Source organism: Primulina eburnea, chromosome 3, assembly GCF_022965805.1.
Source record: "Primulina eburnea isolate SZY01 chromosome 3, ASM2296580v1, whole genome shotgun sequence".
Lineage (NCBI taxonomy): Eukaryota > Viridiplantae > Streptophyta > Magnoliopsida > Lamiales > Gesneriaceae > Primulina > Primulina eburnea.
The window spans coordinates 49,211,089-49,235,795 of NC_133103.1; the positions used below are offsets into that span (position 1 = coordinate 49,211,089).

General features: G+C 36.1%; 2 protein-coding genes and 1 long non-coding RNA gene across 5 annotated transcripts; 2 read left to right on the forward strand and 1 right to left on the reverse strand.

Annotated features, from left to right (window-relative positions):
• Positions 1-127: 127 nt before the first annotated feature.
• On the reverse strand, positions 128-10,446 carry LOC140827791 (protein arginine methyltransferase NDUFAF7 homolog, mitochondrial). 3 transcript variants are annotated; one of them, XR_012117028.1, is made up of 14 exons: positions 10,312-10,446; positions 10,173-10,231; positions 9,946-10,057; positions 7,084-7,166; positions 6,475-6,540; positions 5,119-5,219; positions 4,704-4,822; positions 4,505-4,542; positions 4,190-4,278; positions 2,925-3,105; positions 2,696-2,812; positions 1,913-1,957; positions 1,137-1,234; positions 128-672 (listed from the first exon to the last, which is right to left on the reverse strand). XR_012117028.1 is itself a non-coding variant. In XM_073190635.1 (14 exons), the coding sequence occupies exons 1-14, from the start codon at positions 10,367-10,369 to the stop codon at positions 538-540; spliced, it is 1,329 nt and encodes a 442-aa protein (XP_073046736.1). In that variant the 5' UTR covers positions 10,370-10,446; the 3' UTR covers positions 131-537. The 3 variants fall into 3 exon arrangements, 2 of the variants coding, with proteins under 2 accessions (XP_073046736.1, XP_073046737.1); XM_073190635.1 differs by having other exon boundaries at positions 131-672; positions 1,137-1,262; XM_073190636.1 differs by having other exon boundaries at positions 132-672; positions 1,137-1,262; positions 10,190-10,231; positions 10,312-10,402.
• Positions 7,421-9,813, forward strand: LOC140827792 (uncharacterized). Its single transcript, XR_012117029.1, has 2 exons — positions 7,421-8,110; positions 9,728-9,813. It is a non-coding gene; the product is annotated as an uncharacterized lncRNA (long non-coding RNA).
• Positions 10,447-20,593: 10,147 nt separating the features above from the next.
• LOC140827793 (protein PHR1-LIKE 3-like) lies at positions 20,594-24,306 on the forward strand. The gene is made up of 6 exons (XM_073190637.1): positions 20,594-20,982; positions 21,607-21,683; positions 21,779-21,833; positions 22,104-22,182; positions 22,270-22,339; positions 23,831-24,306. The coding sequence occupies exons 1-6, from the start codon at positions 20,784-20,786 to the stop codon at positions 24,233-24,235; spliced, it is 885 nt and encodes a 294-aa protein (XP_073046738.1). The 5' UTR covers positions 20,594-20,783; the 3' UTR covers positions 24,236-24,306.
• Positions 24,307-24,707: the final 401 nt, after the last annotated feature.

Below are 24,707 nucleotides of genomic sequence, written 5' to 3' on the forward strand. Positions count from 1 at the left end.
CTAACTTCAATATATTTAATTCGAGCCGAATTCATAAACAAGTGATGGAACTAACAGAGCAGTGTCATTTGCTGAAACCACATACTATTATTTTGTTTATCTATAAAGAATGGTAGAACTTCAGCATTCGAAACTTTTCATTAGGCCATTCGCACATAGTACCCACATATAGGAGTATTGTCCAGACAGCAACAAAATATCCAAATAAAGAAACTTTAATTCCTATTTATATTCCCTGAACAGCCATGTTAGATTGCGATCAAGAAGACTGTCAATGTTCATCGGATGCAGCTCGAAGTATAGTGTGTGTTTCAAGGATTACCAATAAGTTTTCTAGCTTGATTATAAGCGTAACAGAATGATTGCATCAATCTACTGCTCCAATTCATGCTCATGCTGCCGCCGCCGCCTTCTCTGATAAAGAAAATCCCCCAGATTTATTGAATAGTGAGCTCACCGTGATCTTCTGATTTTCATCCTGAGTTTGGATAATGCCATTCCAAGAATAAATTACCACCAATTCAAAGCAGCAGGTTTCTACTTGGTGTTGTGTGTAGGAACACTCAGATAGAATTTGGTGTTCTTGAAATCATCCAACATTGGATTGTATCCATCTTTGGTTCTCGTCTTTGAAGGGAGGCCGAATTCTTCCATAAATGATGACGTATCAAGCTGAATAAAATTAAAAACAGAGGGGAGGAACCACAAGAGACCATCAGGAATTCTGTTGGCGGTATAAAGAATCAAGCTGAATAAAATTAAAAACAGAGGGGAGGAACCACAAGACACCATCAGGAATTCTGTTGGCGGTATAAAGAACCATCTGTTAAGCATCAAGGCAGAAAGATTATAGGGGGTAAGACACTAACCCATCTACAAACTTGGTTTTTTGGCTATGTTTAAACTCCTTGATTGGCATTGGCCATTGGTATGGTGATCTTTTATGTTTTACTTCTAATCTTTTACGTAAAATGAAGGGCTGTTTCTGTTTTTTTTTTTTTTTTCAAAAAAGATAGTGGGCTCGTCTTTCAGCATGGAGACATAAATTTAGAACAAGTTAAAACATCAAAAACTGGGGTCGGCAGAACACAATGTAAAAATTGGAGCACTGTAAGACTTGAAGAGCAGCTAATTACCATGATTGTTCGCCTCTTTTTCCCCTTGGAAGACTTAGATTCATGTGGCTTTAGCCATCCAGAGCAGTAGTGATCCATTCTTTCCAAAAGCCCAAAATCTGTCGGAAAGAATATATCAGCATCGCCCTGTAGAAGAAAATAATATTAAAACATAAGAAGAATAACCAGGTGTCGTAAGAGAAAATCAACTGTAAGAAGCTTTCGACTCAAAAATTACTCATAGGACAGATGTATCTCTATCTGACAATACACGCCCATTTTTCTCATCGGGAATGCACGATATACAATATTGGTTAGAATAGCTAGCTGATTATTTGATGTATACGAGAAGAGTCGCCCCATATGACAGGACACTTCAGAATGGTTGAAAAAATGAAAATAAGTCCATTCAGTTTTCAACAGATACAAACTCGCAATTATAATTACACTGAATGTATATTAATGGTTTTGATATGAATGTTTCAGCAGTGTGACTAAATAGGACACAATAATAAAGGACCACAGTTCCAGCAGCAATTAAGTAAGCCCACGGGTTAAGGTCCAGATTCAATTGAAGAACTGGCCATAAGTCTGCATTCAGGATCTATCAGTAAAATAAGTCAATTAAGGTCGTTTTTGCTGATGTAAATCTCATCATCCAGCCATACGCTTTGGGTACATGACCTTTTCTATCCAAATTTTGTTAGCATCTTCATAATTCATAAGCCATCACATTACTTAACTAGGAAAAGGATGCGAAGTAGTTGAACATCAGAAACAACAAACAGAAAATGCACCTTTGCATCCAGATAATTATTGTGATCTGAGTTACTGCCATCTTTCTGCAACAAAAGGCAAAAGGGCAAGCAGTTAAACTCCGGAGACCATCTTCCCATGGTACTACATACTTGAATCACTAATTTAAAAGAGATGTCAATTTATTGATTATTTGAGATACAAAACACAGTTTGACAGTAAAGTAATCAACTGAAAATTGTTTTACACCATTAAGCCACCAAGGATATGTAAAAACAGAAGGAAGATTCAGACATAAAGCAATGCACGTATCACACTTACACACTAGGTCTATATAAATAAGGGACAGATCATATGACTCAGTCCAAGCTCTCAAACGGTCCAACGAACATATTTGATAGTATTTAAAGACTAATCCTCTACCATCAAGGTGGTCTTTTTTTCAACTTATTCATTCATTGCATATTCTCAAGAATAAAGATTTAATCAAAACAACATGACATATAGATCAAGATGGTACTTCTAACTAAGATTTTAAGTATCATACTTTATTGGCATTTGCTGTACTTTCAATTCTAATTTTTTAAATTTATGTAGTATCTATTGTGTGTTGACATGCATTGCACGTCTATGCTGCCAGTTTACGAACAAGATCAAAAACATTATGGTATGGGTTTGCGATCCTTTCAAGCAATAACACTCCATGCAGAAAGTAAAAGAGCATTTCTATCACCTAAGTCAACCAGTAAACAAGATGTGTTTAAAGCATGAAACAACAAAGTTGAACAAAGAAATTCGTCATATAGTAAAACACTTTGGTGTACCTTGCAAGCAACTAGTGGAGCACGTTCACCAGGTATTCTCACATCTGGAAGGAAACTAAAATCGGCTGTGATTAGAGACATCATTGGCAATGCACCATGCAAAACTTTGAGAAGTTTCTGTACATTAATTTAATTTCTCATTGCATCAACAGATTCAATTCTATAAATAATCATGAAATAGTTGCTCCCTGTAAAAAAAACTAGTTACTCATTGTGAATATTTTCTTACCAAACAACCAGTCGGTAACCAGGATCTCCGAGGCTTTGGCAAAAGTTTAGCCCAAAGACTTTTGGCAGATAGAACTCCCAAGGTTCCACGAGTAATGCCATCTTTTGGCAAACCCATGACCTCCATGCAACTTGTTATAAGTGGATCTTCTAGTGGCTTGTACAATTCGCAGAGCTCTGACCTATCGACGAACACAACAAAGATAATTATACACAGCTCCCATGAATCGGAATTTTTTTATTATAAACATCATGAATAAAAAACAATTCTTAATTTCAATATTAGCCACTGTAACTGGAGAATCAGAATGTTAAAATGTTGGAATAGCAGAGAAATAAAATTTAAGATCGGAATCAAGAGACAGCTCCTCCAAGAAAGCACAAATACCAACCTCATTTGAACAAACTAGTCTAAAATATATTTAGCACTGAAAAACATCAAAAGTGAATTAATATCAGGAGTGGAACTCTCTAGGAACTTAGTTGATTTAGCAGCATCACGACATTCTACCAAGATACCACTCATGGTACGGATTGCTATTCACAGGATAATCTTTCGTGATCACTATTCTGTACCTATAAAAACAGATTCATTCTTATAAGCCAAAATGAATTCCTTACTTGGTAGCAGCTCATGCTGGTCATGATAGAAGTTTAAGCACATGCTCAGTTTGTATCTTTAGTTTGTATCACAACTTTATTCTTCTGGTTGTGTGACATAATAAAAATTTTCTGAAGGATACTAACTAAATGTAAAATTAAATCTCACTCTTCAAACTTACACAACCTATGAGAATTAAAGGGTGCACTTGTTAGTTCATGGACCAGAGAGCCAAGACATGGAATAATTTTGCCTGAATGCATGATGAAACAATCAGTAGATTTTTACATGCACAAATAGATTGTATATGATGTTAATTCATGGCAGATTATCATTAGATAGTTGGTATTTTTATTCATGTTATTTTGGTGAGTACACAAACAAATAAGACATGCACGCTTCACAACACAAGGACTTGACAAGATGAGCTGATTAGTGCAAGATAGCCAAGCACAGCAAATCTCTTGCATAGGTGCCTGATTATCATTTATCATATGCTGGTTGAGCAGAAAATTGCCATCAACATAAACCACCTTTGGCAAAACCTCCATGTTAAACCAACCCAAAACCCTCTAGTTGCAGGAAAATAACAAGAAATCACGCGAACACAATAAACATTGCGAGAAAATATAGATACATCACAATATAATGTCCAAACAGCATACTTGCCATGTTGCTTTTCAACCCATACTTCCATCCAATTTGAGATTTGATTCTCAGAGTAAATAAGATCGTGAGGAAGATTATCGAGCACCTATAGATATAAAAGGCTTTTGGTTAGCTCATAGCTGTTAGTACACATTAATTATCTATGTTAACTGATGTGTATGTATGTTTGTCCTCACATGGATTTTTCACGTCAACCATGCAAAGTTGGACAACCCACATTGATCTACCCATAATTCTCCGGTATGGAGAGAAACTTAAATTCTAAACAATAAACTTAAAAACCAGGCTCTTAAAACCAGTAAAGATTTTACCTCTAACATTATAACCCAGCAAGGTTGTTGCTCAACCCCTGTTTCAAAAACATAGATACAGTTAAAGCATTCATCATGATACTGCTCTAACTCCTTTATGAGCTTGAAGATTTTTTCTTTTTTTATGAAACATAAAGGTAATCAAGTATGTAAAGGTTTTGAGGTACAAGAAAAATCCTGCAGAAAAAGGCCAGCATACCCCATCCACTAGAGTCAGCAGCATCACGACATTCTACCTTGAACTTTTTCAAGTGACTACCTACTTCTCCCACAGTTTCTAGTTGTTTCTTCGCAAGTGAAGAACTGATTTCTACCGAGCTATGATAAATCAAAAGATTGTAGTCAATTTTACAACTAGAGCTAAAAGAAATGTACTTTTGCAAGTGGCCATACGAAGAGATGCAAACTTCAGTGCATCAAAAATCCTAAACCAGTGAAGGTGATACGTGACTAGTTTTCAAAATAAAAACACTTCGAAATTCGTTCAAAATGGCAAAATTTATTTCAGCTATTTTGGGAAGAATTAGTACATAACATGTGGTTAAATAAAACTCAAGATATAAAACATTCCATACAGCACATGTAAAATGGACTTGCTTGAGCACATTACACACATGTAAGCCATATTATCATAAACTCTTGTCGGAGCATTCAGCTTTATGTAATCCATTACACCCTTCGCACAAGTTCCTGAGCCACCTCCAATTTCATAAATCTGAAAAAAAAAAATAACAAAAGAAACAAATTGAGGTTTTAGAGAGGAACGATGTGAAGACCTAGACCACTATTTACAGTTAGTCTACATATGGCTAACAATGTGATGACTAATTTTCAGAGAAGCATAATATACAGAAACCTGGCGGATGAGGCTTTCAAAATGGTACAGCGGTAAAAACAAACCACAAGGAGAATTTACTTTTGGAAGATGATGAAAAAGCATCATGGTGCATTGAAAGCAAATGGTGTAACAACTAGGGTTATAAACTAACCGAGCCCATGAATTCGAAGTTGAATTCAATAAGAGCAAAGCTATGAACCTAACAACTGTACTGAGAAAATAGGCACACTGACAACTAGATATATCATGTCATGAAATCCTAGTTGAAATGTCATCCACAATTTATATAACCACATAAATAAGAGATAACAAGTGCGTTGGGTACAATAATTGTCTATGTCGGGTAGAACAATTGAAACGTGGAGTTTGTCCTGCTTATCGATTTAAAATATTTGAGTTCCACCGTTATCACCAGCAGTAACTTTTAGTAATACAGCAAAAGTTTGGCCCAACAATTGGTATTAGAGCGAGCTCGTGTCTCCCAATAAACATATTTCTATACTTCTTGCGGAGAGGAATCTTGGGTAAAACGTGCATGAGTGATAGTAGTATTGAGATGAGTGACCTCATGGAAAAGTTTTCGTGTGTCAAGCTGTTGACGTTTCGCAGCTTGATCTGGTTGGCCAGGTGGACCGTAAAAGAATGACGCCAGATCTTACTAGGCCGACGATAAGGAAATGGTAAGACTGATATTTAAAAGATATGAGACAGCACCAACACATAGACAAGCACCTCCCCGGACTCATAGGCTTAACAGTCCAACCCATTAGCACCCAAGTAGGTTCACTTTGCGTTGCTACAAGTATAAGGAACTAAAGTTGCGCTTTGCTAACAGCTACAGCTTTTGCCCTAGTAGTACGAACTTGATCCTAACAAAATAAAACAAACAGAATTTATTTTATATTTCTCACATGCAAATATGCAGCATCATCACTTCTTTATGTAAGAAATTCCAAGGGGTTTCTACAAGTTCTTTAGAATCATCATGTTCAATTTAAGACTTTTTTGCTAAACTAAATTGGTCAGTTGCAAATGAAACCATATGAGAATAAGATCAAGTAATGCAGCAAAATGGCAAAGCCACGTGCTTATCGTTGCAATCTGCTCTGACAAATACAGAACTCAAACTTACTTTCAGGGGTACAGAGAGGTTAGCCGTTCTCAATATTGCTTCAGCTATCCCATGAGCATACCATGGCTTCAAAAGAGAAGAACTAGAAAATTACTTTCAAATGAAAACATGAGAAACAAAATCATACAGACAGAGAGGGATGTCATAAGTTTTTAACAGGAATGCAGGTACAAAAGGAATGTGAAACTTCTGGGTCACGCCCTTGCCATTTTTTTCAGAATTGATCAAATGCCCCAAGATACTGGTCCCAATAATCCAGTCCATTATGCCCGAGGTAATCTTTGGACATGTAACTTGTCAAATGATGAAGTATCTGATAGAGGTAGTTGTTTCTCACAGATCAAGTTTCTATAACTCTTCAGATAAAAGATGCAAATAATAACAAAACAGGTCAAAACAAATACAAATTGGTCAGCATGCGACCAGGATGTGAAAAGGTCTTCCAAACTATCACAGCCAGACTTTTCAATTGAAGGGTTGTACCCAATTAAATTTTCGCAGAGGCTAGAGCTACTTTCATGTAACTCCTTTCCACATATTCAGACAATAGTGCAACCGAACAAATGAATCAAATGACTGAAAGTTACATTCCAGCTTCCCCTCACATACCTTAAAAAGTTCGACAGGAGTAAACCACGATATATCACCCTGCTTGTAGATTTTATCCAAGTGTTTCATATAAGCTTTCCTGCCTGGAAAAAGGCGAAACTTCTTACACAACCACGTTTCCAGCCAAAAGCAGCAGTATGACATTGCAATGTTTTATTTTTCTTTTAAAAAGACTTGTGTAATCACGAACGGGCTCTTTTTAGTAATCACTCTCTATGTTACTAACAGATCATTTTTTCTCCCACCATATAAAAAGTCATTAGACACCGTCAAAAAATCATTGCAGACAAGATTCTTAAACCGACAGAAAATGAGGGCAAATATTTGGTGAGTCAATATGGAGGATGGCTTAACAGTTAAGTAAACAAAGGTTTCCAAGAGGCCGTATTTTTAAGTTGGTCTCAGAACTTAACTGAGAATAAATGAACCTAAAAGTTCAATTTACCAATATCTTTTAAAGGACTTTATAACTACGCATCATATTGAAATTTTTAAGATAATATAAACTATTAAACCATCTTGGGCATGCCAGCAAAGAAACAGAACCAATACACATCTTGCTGTGGACAGATCAGTCCTACTTCTGCCAATTCAATTTTGATAGGTGTTGTCCATAGATCTATTCTGATATACACTAAAAAATTCAGGTGGATACCCTTCTTATAGAGGTAACAGGTAATTCTTGTGTTAGGGACAACATAATTGAAATTATGGTTGAATAATTAATATTTGTTTTATACAAATCATTTGCGCCACCTATAAACAGCAGAAATATAAGTGGTATCAGAAAAAAAAGTTTAATTTTCCAATAAACTGCATGGTCTTGAATTAAATTAGTTGTAGTCCATATGTTCAACTGATAAGATGGGTCGACCAACTCCTTGTCATTCCATAGACTAACAAACATTTGCATAATTCTCAAACTTATAAATGTTCTTGGACAAACTTTTAGTCGAAACTCCTCCATTTCGTTGTCGACCCATTCTTTCTAATCAACGCAGATTTAATAATCCCACAACAGACACATGTTAGATAGATGCCCTACAAGCCAACGGTTGGCTAGTGAATTTATTGACTCGAGTGTAATAAACAATCTTTATTTTAATATAATTTAACTTTTTATGGTTTCAATTTGCCTTATCTGTGTACACATGCAATCAGCAAAGATAAAGTCCTTGATTATACTTTAATACAAATGAATCGTAATTCGATATTGAAAATTGTATAATCTAAATTCGTTCATAGTCGATTCAGCCGCCTAAAAACAAGGATAAAGGTCACTTGAGCTTGAAACTAGCATATGTGATGTCGTGTACCGTGTTTCATGATAAGGACATAGAGATGTCCAATCATAAAGATGGGTAATCATACGATGATTGTACCGAACAATCCTCCATCGAACTTTCCAAGTGGTTATCATTAATCAAGAGGAAAAGTCTGTGGTTGTGATTGTACATAATTAGTCCTTACGACTCGGGACAACACTGATGCTCTACATACTAGGATTGTGCTTTGACTCATTACCGACTCCGCAAAGGTCATAAGGTAGCGATGTTGGGTGCAATTGCGAAATGTGTAGGAGCCAATGCATTGTAGTCGGGATTCACCGATCATCTACGGGTGTGGATATCCTATGTGATCTAACGAAATTGTAGTGCATGAAATCTCTGGCCAGAGAGTAAGATGTAAATTAGGGAAAGAGTTCCCTATATGTGCATGCGATGAAATTATGAATATTTCATGATTGAATAACATAGCTATCGAATTAATATGCAATCCTCGATGAAGCAATGGTTGCAGATTCGATCGGGATATATGAGATGAAGGGACCGTACTGTACGTTAATAATAACCGACTGGTTCTTGCAGGCACTATCAGTGATACATAGGGAATCATGGGGCGATGGCGATGCTACTAGACGCTCTTACCATGATTCAATGAGTTTAATCAGAAAATGGTTTCTGACATTCTCATGATCAAATGTTGGTGCATGAAATGTGGGCAAATTAGGGTAAGCTCGACTAAAGGAAATTTCATGAATCACAAAGAGTTGTGAACTCACGGCTAGTTGTATCCCTGAACCATTGAGGGTCACACAAACACTGGTTTACTTGTTCCCGTTGAGATAATAAATTCAATGAGTTGAATTTATAAAAAATAAGTTTGATATGATCAATCAATAAGCTTATAAATAAAGTTTATAAAAGCTTTTTCACAAGATAGACATTGGCTCTTCCCCAATTTTCGAAGGCTGCTCTCAAATTCCCAAAATTTGCAAGAAAAAATTCGGCTTATAGTATTGAGTCGATTTTTTCTTCGTGTTCTATCTCTACGCAAAATATCTTCTAATTTTCTAGTGCAAGTTAGACAAGGAATTAGTAATCCGGTCGTGAACCTGATTCGAAGATTAAAGAATTAGATTTGAAGAAAATTCGTAAGGATTTTCAAGAAGAGCTGTATCCGCTAACACCGGAATAGTTGGAGCCGAGTGAATCAATTCACTAAAGGTATATACTAAACATCTTTTGTATGTTTATGTTTAATTTAAACCATACGAGTGTCCAAATATTTTGAATGTCAAAATAAAATTTTTAAATTCCCGCTGCGATTTGGACGCGAGAAAACCGATGTCCCAACAACACAGACATTGTAACCATATGTTTTGATTCCTACCCCCAAAAATCCCTCTGGACTATCAAAGTCTACCTTGGGCCAAAAAAGAAAAAAGAACTACGAAAATAGAACTGATACTGGAGAAGCAACGCCACAAAGCACAATAGAAATCCAAGTCAAACCATAGAACTCGTAATGCCAGTTTATCAGATGAACATGTTGAACACAATTACAGTATATACTCGTTACCTTGAAGCTCATTGAACTTGATGCTTCTATCAAGAACTCCAACTGATCCCGATCTTTGAGAAAAATACCCGTGATTTGGGTCATACAAAGCCGCGTGGATAAAATCCCTTACCTTCACACATTTACACAAATAAAAAATGCCCCAGAAAAAGCAAGCATCCATTCGAACAACAAAATGACCATTTTTAACACAGACACACGCGCATATATAATGAGGTGGAAATTACTAGAACCGGGGATTCACCGACAATCTGAGTCGAAAAGTAAGCTGGAGAAGCTGGAATCACTGAAAAAAAAAACTTCTGAGTTATACATACGTAAGCGAAAAATAATAATCATCTCGAAATTCCCACACACAAATGAGACCTTTAGGAAACAATAGAAAAGATGGCAGGAGCTTGGAGGAGGCACGGCGAGCGGCCATTACAGTCTCTTCAGAGCTTTTGCTTGGTCTCTCGAAGGTTTTGCTTCAGATCCTCCGCAGGTTTAAGAATATATGAAAACGCGACTTTATGCACGTGAATTAAATAACAATTTTTTTAATAAATTAAACTTCAAATGTAAAAAATACCAAAATTTTGGTGGATATTATATTTTATAAATTAATCATAAAAATGAGTGGTTTTGATGATTTAGTAAAGTATCTATATAATTTTGATTCACTAATTAAAAAAGTAGAATAGTCCATTTTTTTTATTGATAAATTATAATAAATTTGTATATTGGATTGTAATGATAAAATTAACCTTACCATAAAAACTTTATTTTACATTAATGTTGACATTCATTTTATGGATTGAAATATTAAATATGAAGTTTTTTATTGTTTATTTGATGAATATTTATATATCTAGCTATTTTATTGGTTGATGAATTATTTCAAAATAATGAATATTTGTTTTAAATAAAATACACTAAAAAAGTACATTATTGCTAAATCGGATTTAGAAGCCATTCCAAATAATTTTATTAAATTCATTTTAAATTATCGGCTCAAACATTGATCCTATATCTTTTGTTTTACGAACGATTTGAAACAACTTTTAAATTCACTTGTTGAAAAACGGTCCTAAATTGCTCCAAATTTACAGCCACATGATTGGTTTCAAAGTGTTTTTAAAATTATTAATTGGAAGAATGATTGGAAATCGTTCTAATATTCTTGGCTTGAGGAATAGTTCAAAACGTTCCTACGTCCAGCACCTTTCAAAAGTTGTTTACAATTGCTCCTAAATTCATATATTTAGAAATGGTTGAATACTACTCTCACATCGACAATGTATATGAACGGAGAAAAACCATTCTTTTTGCCAACTGTTTCCAAAGTGGTTTGACACTAGCCCTATATTTATTATTTCTTGCTCTTATATCGATGACATGTAGGAGTGATTTGCAACCACTCTTAAACTACTAACATCAATAGCGTTGAAAATTTCACTTACAACTATGAAGTGTAGGAGCGTTGTAAGACCGTTCTTACACCTCACGACTGTTAGTGCGCTTTGAAACTGCTCCGAAATCCACAACTATAGAAATTTTTCAAAACCGTTGTGATATGCACGACGTGTATTATCGGTGTCAAACTATTCTTTAGTTGCTACCATCAATAGCGGTTGCAAAGCACTCTTACATTGATGGCGTGTAGGATCGGTGGATGATCGTTCTTACACCTCACTCTTTTTAGAATTCTTTGAAGCAGCTCCTAAATGTACAACTACTGGAGCAGTCCAAAACCTTTGTAATATATACAATGCGTACAATTGGTTTCAAACCGTGCTTTAATTTCTAACATCAATAGCGGTTGCAAATCGCTCTTATATCTGTGGCATGTAGGAGCGGTGTAAGTTTTTCCTTACACTTCACGCCTTTTAGAGCACTTTGAAACAGTTCCTAAATACTCAACTACAAAAACGGTTTGAAACTGTTGTAAATATGCGTGACGGGTACGAGCATTATCAAACCACACCTAAAATGAACAATAGAAGTGGTTCTTCAACTTTTACGATTGGTTGAAAAAACCGCTTTGATAATATATAAGAACATCAATAAGAGGAGTGATTTTGTAACCAACGGTAAAAATGGTGAAGCAGTTAAAAACAGCTCTTAAAATTGAGAAAAACCGTTTCTATTAGAATATTTTTTGTAATGTCAATCATTAGAGTTTTCTCTGGAGAACATAGGAATTTTGCTGAATGAAGTCATGATATTCAGAATGTTCAGAGACGAGAATCAACCTTCTATGATATCACTTGATAAGATCAGTGTGGGTGTTTAGAGTGGAGATGTTGAATAAATACTTATGTAAGTTTTTGCCTTAATTGCGTTCAATCTCGTTTTGAGTCATGATTGAACTCAAACAAGATTTCTACAACTTCAATTTTGTTTTTTTAAAAGAAAACTTCTTTTCGCAGATGCAACAGTCACAAAATGTCAATAATATTCAGTATGTAATGGATGAATTCGAGAAACAATTCATTAATATTTCACCACCTGCTTTTGTTTCTTCGGTAGCAATTAATGAATTCAGAAAACATCCTCTAGTGGGCCGTAGGGAACAAAGAATGAAAGAATTGGGTGGAAAGGAGCAAATTTTGGAGGTGGACTGGACTCCATGATGCTTTGTGTTGGGATATCAGGGAAATAAACGAGGTAACATCGCAGCGGAATATCATAAGTGATATCAACAATGAATAAGATGAACACCAATATTTATAGTGGTTCACCCCAAGATTGGGCTACGTCCACTCTAAACCTCTCAAGGAGATCACTTCTTTATTAATAACAAAGAAGACAAGAGAATTGAGAATACAAAGTATTTCACTCAGAACACTCTGATTTTAACACTCACTTTCTCTCCACTAATCCTATTCCTTCCAAGGATAAACACTCCTTAAGAAATCTCACACTAAATCCTTTATCTCACTTCTACACTTATGATTGTAGATGAGAGGATTTGTGTTTTTGGTGTGATTTTGGAATGAAGAATGGGTGGGTATTTATAGGTGAAGTTTAGGGAAAAAACAAAAAATAAAACATCATGGCTTACCTCATAATTTTTGACTAATCAACACACGTGTTAATTGTGTTGTTGAATTCTAAAATGGTGTGCTTTGAATTCAAATATGTTGGCTTGATTTTTTTTAACAATTCTCCCCCTCAAGCACATTTTGTGAATTCGATCAAACCTGCAACAGCTCTACAGTATTCCAACTTCCATTTCGGCAATGTCTTGGTCATCATATCAGATCCATTTTCATCTGTGTCAATCTTCTCAAGTTTCAACAACTTCTTCTCCAATACATCTCGTATCCAATGATAACGAACATCAATATGCTTTGATCTTGAATGCATTGAAGGATTCTTTCCAAGATGAATTGCACTCTGACTGTCACAGAACAACCTGTATTGATCTTGCACAAAACTTAATTCCTCCAAAAACCCTTTCATCCATAGCATTTCCTTGCATGCCTCAGTTGCTGCAATGAACTCCGCTTCAGTGGTTGATAATGCTACACACTTTTGCAACTTTGACTGCCATGACACAGCTCCCCCTGCAAATGTAATCAGGTATCCTGATGTGGATTTTCGGGAGTCAACATCTCCTGCCATATCTGCATCTGTGTAGCCTACAAGCTCAAGTCTGGATCCTCCAAAACTCAATCTATATTTAGAGGTTCCATGTAGATATCTGAATATCCATTTTACTGCAGCCCAATGTTCTTTTCCCGGTTTTGAAAGGAATCTACTCACTACACCTACTGAATGAGCTAAATCCGGCCGAGTACATACCATGGCATACATCAGACTTCCAATAGCTGAAGCATATGGAACACCTTTCATTTCTTCTTCCTCATCCTCTGTAATAGCACTCTGTTTTGAGTTCAACTTGAAGTGGTTTGCAAGAGGACATCCAACCGCTTTGGCCTGGTCCATGTTGAACCTCTGAAGTACCTTCTCAATATACTTCTCCTGCGACAACCAGGTCTTCTTGGCATACCTGTCTCGATGGATTTCCATGCCAATAATTCTTTTTGCTGGCCCCAAGTCTTTCATAGAAAAAGTCTTGCTTAGTTGCTTCTTTAGCCCTTTGATTTCAGAAGCATCTTTGCCAACAATCAACATATCATCTACATAGAGTAGAAGCACCATCAAATCATCATCAGAGGTATCTTTGACAAACACACAATGGTCTGCAGTGGTTTTCTTGAATCCCTGTTGAGTTATCACCGATTCGAACTTCTTGTACCATTGTCTTGGTGCTTGCTTGAGACCGTACAAACTCTTCTTTAATCTGCACATGAGGTCCTCTTTCCCCTTCTCTTCAAACCCCTCTGGTTGCTCCATGTAGATTTCTTCCTCCAAATCCCCATGAAGGAATGCGGTCTTGACATCCATTTGTTCCACCTCCAGATCAAGCTCAGCTGCTAACCCTAGCACAATCCGGATGGATGTCATCTTCACCACAGGTGAAAATATTTCGTCAAAGTCGACCCCGTGTTTCTGTCCGAAACCTTTGACGACAATCTTAGCTTTGAATCTTGGTTGACTACTGTGTTCTTCGTGCTTCAATCTGAACACCCACTTATTCTTCAAAGCTTTCTTGCCTTTCGGCAACTTCACCAGCTCAAACGTATCATTATCATGCAATGATTGCATTTCTTCTTGCATAGCCTCCATCCACTTATCCTTGTGTTCACCGCTAATAGCTTCCTCGAAGCTCTCTGGTTCTCCCCCGTCAGTTAGCAGGATATATTCATTTGAGGAATATCTGGTTGAGGGTCGCACTTCTCTTCCAGAACGTGTGGTCATTGTACCACGAGAACTTTCTGCTGGTGGTTCACTGTGAACACAGATCTCATCTTCATCTTCATGATCGTTCTGCAAATCTTCATCTTCAACCGGTTTTGGATTTACCGTTGAAGGCCACCATTCCAGATCTTGTTCAGATCCAGAATTCTCCTTTTCCGCAGTCTCCAAGAATTCATTCTCCTGAAATATGGCATCACGACTTCTTATAGGCTTTTTGAGATCTGTATTATAAAACTTGTAACCAAGTTGATCCTCGCCATAGCCTATAAATATGCACTTTCTTGTTTTGACATCCAACTTCTGTCTTTCATCCTTTGGTACCTCGCTCCTCCGAGCGACAATGGAATCGGACCACATAGATCTGAGTGCACCAGATCTAGTATTTTATCGGCTCTGCTAGGAGGTGAACTTTTGAATGATATTCTGTTTTGTTTTCCGGCTAAGCAGTTTGTGCATTGTTTCATATGAACCTGCTTTATACCGGGCAGAACTTGCTTGCTCACAAGGCGTGTAAGATTCTTTTCACTTATGTGACCAAGACGTCGGTGCCACAACTCTGTTGAGTTTTCTTCCCCTGCGTAGTTCACTCCTTCAGAATGATTTTCTTGAACTACATATAGCTTTGACATCTTTAATCCCTTTGCCACCACAAGTGAGCCTCTTGAAATCTTACATACCCCATTTCGGAAGGTTGTACAAAAACCTTCTTCATCGAGTCTTTCGACCGATATCAGACTCAGGCGCATATCTGGCACATGCCTGACGTCTTTCAGGATCAGTGTAGAGCCATCCACGGTAGTCAAGCTCACATCTCCTTTTCCCACGACTCTGGATAAGTCGTTATTCCCCATCCTTACCACACCAAAGTCCCCTTGTGTGTAGGATGTAAAGCATTCTCTTCGAGATGTGACGTGGACTGTTGCTCCACTATCGATCACCCAACTAGTTACTTGAGTTGCCAAATTTACGGACTCCTGCTCTAGCTCGTGAACAACATTGAACTCGTCAATGGCGTTTGTTTGCTTATCATCAGTTTCATGTTTGTTTTTCGGTTGCCGACAATATTTTTTAATATGTCCGTTTTCTCCACAGCGATAACACTTTACGTTGGCATATCTCCCCGAGGACTTGCTTCTTCTTGGCTTCTGATTTGTGTTTTTCTTGATCTTGCTTCTACCCCTTGACTCAGCAGCCAAAACATCTGACTGTGAGGTAGAGGAACCTTGAGATCTTCGCCTCATCTCTTCATTCAAGATGCCACTCTTGATGAAGTCCACACTCACGACTCCTCCCGGTGCTGTGTTCGTGAGTGATACCTTCAGAGTCTCCCAAGACTCTGGCAATGAAGCTAGCACAATCAGAGCTATGACCTCGTCATCAAGTTTTATGCTCATACTTGATAACTGCTCCACGAATCCTTGAATCTCGTTCAGATGATCTGCGACCAGAGTTCCTTCTTTGTATCGAACTTGGACAAGCTTGCTCAAATAGAACAATTTGTTGTTGCCACTTTTGGAGGCATATAGTGTCTCCAACTTCGTCCAAAGCATACGAGCATGTGTCTCGTTAGAGATGTGATTATACACGTTGTCATCGACAAATTGTCGGATGTACCCGCAGACTTGCTCGTGCTCGAAGTTCCATTCAGCATCTGATTTATCATCTGGTTTAGACTCGCTGAACACCGGTAGGTGCATCTTGGTGACGAATAGAAGATCTTTCATCTTACTTTTCCAAAGTTGATAATTAGAGCCATTAAGGCTAATCATCTTGCTTGTGCGTACCTCCATCTTTTGTGACTACTACCAACGAATTAATCGTCAAAGCCTGAACACAAAAGAACCACTTCCCTAATACTGTCTAGAAAGCCTTTTCTGATGTGGAAGTTCAGACTAAGCTGCAACCACAGAGCATACGAGGACTTCCTATAGTATTTGAGAATCTTGCTGTGATACCATTTGTTGGGATATCAGGGAAATAAACGAGATAACATCGCAGCGGAATATCATAAGTGATATCAACAATGAATAAGATGAACACCAATATTTATAGTGGTTCACCCCAAGATTGGGCTACGTCCACTCTAAACCTCTCAAGGAGATCACTTCTTTATTAATAACAAAGAAGACAAGAGAATTGAGAAAACAAAGTATTTCACTCAGAACACTCTGATTTTAACACTCACTTTCTCTCCACTAATCCTATTCTTTCCAAGGATAAACACTCCTTAAGAAATCTCACATTAAATCCTTTATCTCACTTCTACACTTATAATTGTAGATGAGATGATTTGTGTTTTTGGTGTGATTTTGGAATGAAGAATGGGTGGGTATTTATAGGTGAAGTTTAGGGAAAAAACAAAAAATAAAACCTCATAGCTTACCTCATAATTTTTGACTAATCAACACATGTGTTAATTGTGTTGTTGAATTCTAAAATGGTGTGCTTTGAATTCAAATATGTTGGCTTGATTTTTTTTAACACTTTGTACACTAGAAAAATTGGAAAATAAAATATCAATGAGAACTATAAGAATATATCTCAAGAATCAAATATATAAAATAAAAAATAAATAAATTTATCATTTAATCCAACTACGATATGTAAAGATGGTAGAATGATAATAATTAAAAAAAATTGTTATGGATATTTTTTTTAGGTTTATTCAAATCCAAATCCCATCAAATCTGACCCATTTTGAGAAGATTTGTTAATATACAATGGAATCCAATCAAATCACTTAAAATACAATTTCATTTTTAAAATTTAATCAACCAAACGGTTAAAACCAAGTTTTATAAATAAAAAATTCGTCTCATAAAATATGACCCGTGAGACTATCTCACGTAAATTTTTGCCTTTTATTATTTCCTAGATTTGACATTGACACGATGTGTTTTGTGTCACATTCTTGTCTTGTACATGTGGCTTAATCATTTCTTACTCTTCTTTGATTCTAATCTACACTAAGAATTCCTATTTTCAATTATTATTAGATAAATACGATGGTCAAGATAATGCATGTCATTGCAGTTCCTATGATTCTGACTTCCAAATGATAAATGGGGCCTCGATTTTTTTTTTTGGTTCAAAATTATCGAACATGTTAATAATTAAATTGGACATGTGGTCCAACTTTATTATTTTAAAATCTAAATAAAATACATTAAATTAAAACATAATATTACAATATATATAATAATGTTTGAATTACAACTAAAATTTGTACTTGAATAAATGAAATTGGTGGAAATATATTTTTGGTGGTAATAATAATAATTTATTGATGTGTGCCCTCTAATTTTTCATGCCGGATGGCAGTTAAGGTTGGCCGGTTGGATTTGTCGTTCTTTTCTTTTATTGGTGGAGAAGTTGACTTTAGCAATTTTTGATTGAACATAAATTTTTAATAATAATTTGTTGTTTCATAAAAATTTGGAGCAAGTGGCTTCTATGTGTATATTAATGGTGGTCCTAAGAAACTTTAGAAAATAATAAATAAAGACAATCTTTTAATGATTGCTAACTTTTTTTTTTTTGTAAAAATAAAAATAAATAAATTTTATTTAAATATAAACCAAGATATAAATACTATTGTCAATTCGAGTTGAGTCAATCGGATTAATCCAACCTGATATATAAATTTAAAAGGTTGGGTTTGAAAATCCCAACCGCTAAAAGTCGGGCCTCCATGGGCTTTCAAATTATGAAATTTTATGATAATTATTTTGGTTAACATTTAAAATTTTCAAATCAATTATTTGAAATATTATTAAAATTTTCTATAAAATTTTAATTTTTTAATGATTAAATTTAATTATAACACACAAACCATCTTTGGTTTGGCTGAGTTGAGAAATTTTCAACCCACCAAAATGTGGTCCAGCCTGTTGGTCAACCCGCAAGAGTCGGGTTTTTGGCGAGCCGGCTCAACTCGATTCAGGTTGTTTGTTTGACATGCTATATAGCCAATTCCACTCTGATATGAGAAAGACCCGTTGTATATATGCGCACACACACACACAGACATTTTTGATATCCTGCACACCTACCGTGTACATCTTTGTGAGCACCGATGATGTGTCACTCACTCATTGGATGCACAATTTTTCTATATTTCATCACATCCAATAGGTGAGTGACACCTCATCCATGCTCACATAGATGTGCATGGTAGTTGTGTAGGATATCAAAATTGTATATATAAATATTTAAAAGATAAATTAATGTAATAATTTATTATTGTACATTTAAAAATAGTTAAGTTTGTTGGTTCTCATTAAAATAACTAACCACAAGCTGGCCTGCTCACTCAAGTCAATTCCATCATCTTATTATTGTTCTTTAAAATATAATGCCAACTAACAACTTTTCTCACTTTAGCTTAATAATTTTTTGTATTTATTCCAAACTTCTTTAATTGAAGTTGCTAGCAAATAATTCTTTTGAAAATTATTAAAGTATGGATTATATCATGCTACAAAAGTTGCAAAATATATATAAAAAAATAGGTTTTTTTAAATATTTCTAAATACATTTACTAAATAATAAAGTAAGATACATGTAATTAACTTAGGTATTTTTATGATACACTACATTTTATTTCTCAAGATATCATTCATCTTAGCTATAATAATTTGTACCAGAAAAGAAATATTTTACTTTTATATAAAAATTATTTGTGGATAAACTTATAATTCATATCAATTTAGTATGCATGTATACATGCATTATGCACCGTTGATATATGATTAGTTATATTATCAAAAATATTGTTATTTATATGCATTTTTGTATCAATAATTATCAAATTTTAAATTATATAATAAAAAGATATTCAAAAAAATATATTAAATCATATATATCATTGTTCTAAAAGACATCACCTAAGAGCTAAAAAGTTGTCTATCTCCCCGATTTTTAGAAAAATGATATCTCTGAGCGCTATAAAAAAAATTGACTCCCTAATCATATCAAAAATATGCGTATGCGACACACACACACATATAAAAATTATTGAAGAACATAGATATGAACAAAATTAATAAGAATAGGTCTCTTGTGAGACGGTCTTACGAATCTTTATCTGTGAGACGAGTCAACTATTGATATTCACAATAAAAGTAATATTTTTAGCATAAAAAACAATATTTTTCATTGATGACCCAAATAAGAGATCCGTCTCACAAAATACGATCTGTGACACCGTCTCACACAAGTTTTTGCCAAAAATTAGATATTTACGTAAAAAAAAAACGTCTAAATATCGTCGTCTCCTGCCTAAACGCCTAACGGCTAACAGCCAGTCAATGGGTTATCGTCCGCGCCTACCGCCTATCATTTTTCAAAAACTGATATACTCAATAAATCTATTTTTTCCCCATAAGTTGTTAAAATGTTAAATTATTTGAATTGGATAATTGGGAACAAAGTTATACAGGACGCATGAAAGAGGTTTGGTCTAGACCAAAAAATGGCTTCGCCGGCAGCAACTACTCCATGTTACCTTTTTCGTCCTCTCTCACACAATCTTCACACTCATACATATATATATATACATATATATGACAAAAACTTGTGTGAAACGGTCTCACGGGTCGTATTTGTGAGACGAATCTCTTATTTGGGTCATCCATGAATATATTACTTTTTATGCTAAGAGTATTACTTTTTATTGTGAATATGAATAGGTTGACCCGTCTCACAGATTAAGATCCGTGAGACGGTCTCACATAAGACTTTCTCTATATATACATATATATATATATATACACATATATATAGGCATAGACTGAGAGAGACAAGACAGATAGAGGCTCGAGAAACAGACAAAGACAGAACAAAACATAGCATCGCTGTTTATTTTCCTTCCTTGTCCCTCTCTCTTCCTCCCTCACACACACGAAAACGCACGACTCCTCTCACTTTCGAAGCGAAACCCACCATTTCTACGCCTCAAAAAGCTTGAAAAATCTGGGCTTTTCTTGAACTTTTGTAGATTTTTTCTGAGTAAGGGGGAGGGGGAGGAGATGTATTCTGGGATGCCATTACATAGTTTTGCAATGGAGGGGAGCGGGGAAGAGCATCAACACACGGCTTTGGATGGCACTAGTTTTCCTGGTGACGCGTGCCTTGTTCTGTCAGCCGATCCCAGGCCGCGCCTCCGGTGGACGGCGGAGCTGCATGAAAGATTTGTGGATGCTGTCACTCAGCTCGGCGGCCCCGATAGTATGTGTCCCTTTGTTTTGTTACACATATATGGATAACACACACACACACACATATATATAATATGAGTGTGTATTTGTTAAAGTGGGGATTTTGAGGCCGAGGAAGGAGTTGTCTCCTCAGTTGAATGCAGCTATTTCTGTAAATACATAAGAAGGATAAATTCTGCTGCCATATTAACAAATTTAAGCATTTTACATTTAAATTTCAGCTTTGATGAGACTGTTTGGTTCCCCTGATTTTCAAGAATGCTCTTATCTTTTGGTTGAAGTGTTCCTTTTCTCAAAATTTGAAAAATTTCGCATATGCTGCAGTAAAAATGTGAACTTTTTAGGGGACAAATCTCTCTCCCCACAACCCCCCCTCCTTCCTTGATGAGAAACGAAGAGACAAAATATTAAATTGGTGGATTTATTCGTATGACACCTGTGTTTCGGTTGACTTTATGGAATTTATCTTGGATATCGGGATGCTGTATGTTAATTTTGTCTGTAAAATGAAGTAAGCTAGTGTCATTTACTTAAAGTTGAAGAACTTTTTATGAGACAAACTGTTTTCTTATCCTGGACTTACCTTTGTGATATTTGGTTGGATTATGAAGTTAAGTCTTTGCTTTCTTCGCAGAAGCAACACCAAAAACAATTATGAGATCAATGGGAGTGAAAGGCTTGACTTTGTATCACTTGAAGTCTCATCTTCAGGCATGCCATCCTCATTTCCAATTTCTCATATTTATTTCAAGAAATATACTGCATACCTAATTCACAAACTTGGACTTTCTGTTATTTGTGAGCAGAAGTATCGAATGGGGAAACAAGCCATCAAGGAGGTAACAGAAAACTCAAAAGAAGGTATGGAACGAAGCTCTCCCTTTGTCGCTTGTGTATGGTCCGATGACCATCCGAACAGTTCAGTGGTAAAACTGTTATGGTATATTTGGTTTTGTTTCCGGTGTTTCTGCAGGTATGTTTTTATAAAATGAGTTTTGAAAATGTACTGGGAATAAAGTTTCTGGATAGAGGTTTTACTTTGAGCCACATTGGGTTCGTAAATATGTTCTTTTTTGAATTTGATGTTGTCATTTAATGCCAATCAATTCGTTTGTATTTAATGGATCACAGCATCTTGTGTTGCCGAGACTCAGGATACTGGTTCATCTGCATCAACATCAACAATGATGATGTCACAAGAAATAAACGAGTACTATATGTACCCTACCAAGTTTTTTTCGAGCAAGCTCCATTGTTTCCGTATAATCGTGAACACTTGTTTTTGGATTTTTACCAGCGGGTACCAGGTAACGGAGGCTTTGCGTGTGCAAATGGAAGTTCAGCGAAGACTGCACGAGCAGCTTGAGGTTTGGATTTTTTTCCTATTTGTGTATCCATCCAAATGTGTTGTTTGCGTTGGGTTTGATATCAAGCCTGAAAGAATCAAGAAACTGAGGATGTGGAAGCAGGGCAATTTTCTTAGGGGTAGTTTCGGTTTGTTTATCTTCCTTTTTGCAAGAAACTTTGAGCTTGCTGAGCGGCAGGATTAGAAGAATTAGGGGATAGACGTATCTGAACCAGAGCAGAGAGATGAAATTGGCAAACTATTTCCTTCATTTCTGTGTACAAATCGACAACTAATTGACTGAATAAGACTTTGGGATGAAAATAAGGCCGGGTTCACGTCATATTAATTATTGCATAAGTTGAAGAAAGCCGGTCCTATGATTCATGGTGCTGATTGCCAGGCCACTTGTACCACATCAGTTGAATAAAATATCTGGGAGTTGCATATATGGACTTGAAGAATCCTCCACCCTTGAGCTAGCTTTTGGGGTTGAATTAGGTTCGAGTCTCAATCTTAATTTGGTCTCAGAGCCCAAGTTCCACCTTTATGTGTTAGACTAACCATAATTGGGTCATCCGTACTGTTCATAGTTGAGTCATTTGTAAATTTCACGCTTTAGATGTTCATTCCTGGGCGTGAGGGGATGTGTAAGTTATCCCATATTGTTTGGAAAATATCTTGGAGTTGCATATATGGACTTGGACAATTCTCCCAACTTGAGCTAGCTTTGAGGTTGAGTTAGGTTCAAGATTGCCCCCAAAGCCCGTTCGATGATTCATGGTTATGTTATGGCTGGAATTGAGATTCCAAATCTAAAAGATAGACCATATAGGTGGGGGTGTTAGCAACATTATATTTATTTCGTTGTGGAGCTGGATGACACTGTTCACTTTCTTGAGAATCTGACACTACGAAAACCCTCTCTAAACAGCATTCAATCATTATTTCGGTGAATACATCACAACTCGCCTATAATATGAACCAAAGTCACATTGCCGATAAATGATTCAATTCTAACTGTCTCCGAATGGCCAAATCACGGTTATGAAGAATCAATATTAGGTCATAAGCCCAAGAATGAAGTCAAACCCGAAAAGTTATCTTTCTTTACGGTGGAGTCCCCAAGTTTATGAGCCACTCATTTTGTTGTGGAGCCAATGTATGTCATATGACTGTCTGCGAGACACAATGTGTCGAAGATATTGATTGCCTTTAAGTCAAGTCAAGTGTGACATATATGGAACTTGTGTCCACATTACTACAATGTTTAGCTTGGAAAACGAAGTTAAAGAAACAGTCGGTGTTGTATCATGCATTATGCTATATGATTACGTTAAATATTTTATTTCTTAATGAATATTTATAAGCATATTAAAGGATAATGCAGTAGAGTTGCTAAATATGTGGTTGCTTATTACTGAACTTCTGATCTTGTAATCGTTTTTTTTTCTGTCAATTCTCAAATTTCATCAGTGCACCTGATGCGAACGAGTTTTCCTCCTCTGTCCAGGTCCAACGCAGGCTCCAGCTCCGAATAGAAGCCCAAGGAAAGTATCTACAATCGATCCTTGAAAAAGCTTGTAAAGCACTTAATGACCAAGCACTGGCCTCTGCTGGGCTAGAAGCTGCTAGGGACGAGCTGTCTGACCTGGCAATCAAGGTAGCCAATGAATGCAACATTCTGACGAATATACCTCCAGTATCTGACATATCCTTCAATGTGCATGACCAAAACCTGTTGAACCTGCCTGCTCGACTCGGTGATTGTTTTACCAATGCGAGTGTTGTTTCTCCAATGGCTGAAGGTGCTGCAGCACTCAAGAAAAGACCGCGGGATATGTTTAGAAATGGGGAGTTGTTACCCTTCGACAGCAGCATGAGGCCGGTAGAATGGATGATGTCGAATATCGGATGAATTGTAGGTTACATGAACCTTCATTTTAATACGTTACGAATATATGATGTTGTTCCCTCGAGTCTTGACCCCGTCCTTTGTGTCTGAATTCGATTCTGGATCAGCTTTGTATCCCCAGGGATGTTCACCTGTCATACAGATTCAAAACTTAACTTTGGACTTCAATCTCTCTACTTTATTCATGTTCATTATATTTTCTTATTTTTTCAAAAAAAAAATTCTTAATGAGTGAAAAAATACAATGCATCTTCGTTTTATTAAATACTCTGTATCTACTTAGTGGGTTTTTATTAATTTTTTTTTTAAAAATAAAAATTTCAAATTTAATGTTTATTGTGGTTTCATATGCAGAATCCACCATCATTGAAAGAGGAGGCTACAACATTCTCTTCTGCTGACAACATCAAAAGGATGGCAATTTTTTTTTTTCATTATTATTATTTTTTCATTTAGAATTTGAGCACATCTTCTA

Excerpts from the sequence above, each read along its gene's own strand:
- LOC140827793 (XM_073190637.1), top strand. The coding sequence starts at position 20,784 with ATGTATTCTGGGATGCCATTACATAGTTTTGCAATGGAGGGGAGCGGG. Across the intron at positions 20,983-21,606 it reads TCAGCTCGGCGGCCCCGATA|AAGCAACACCAAAAACAATT; the intron begins GTATGTGTCCCT and ends CTTTCTTCGCAG. Across the intron at positions 22,340-23,830 it reads GACTGCACGAGCAGCTTGAG|GTCCAACGCAGGCTCCAGCT; the intron begins GTTTGGATTTTT and ends TCCTCTGTCCAG.
- LOC140827791 (XM_073190635.1), bottom strand. The coding sequence starts at position 10,369 with ATGGCCGCTCGCCGTGCCTCCTCCAAGCTCCTGCCATCTTTTCTATTG. Across the intron at positions 10,058-10,172 it reads TCGGTGAATCCCCGGTTCTA|GTAAGGGATTTTATCCACGC; the intron begins GTAATTTCCACC and ends AAATGTGTGAAG. Across the intron at positions 1,958-2,695 it reads CTCCACTAGTTGCTTGCAAG|AAAGATGGCAGTAACTCAGA; the intron begins GTACACCAAAGT and ends CTTTTGTTGCAG.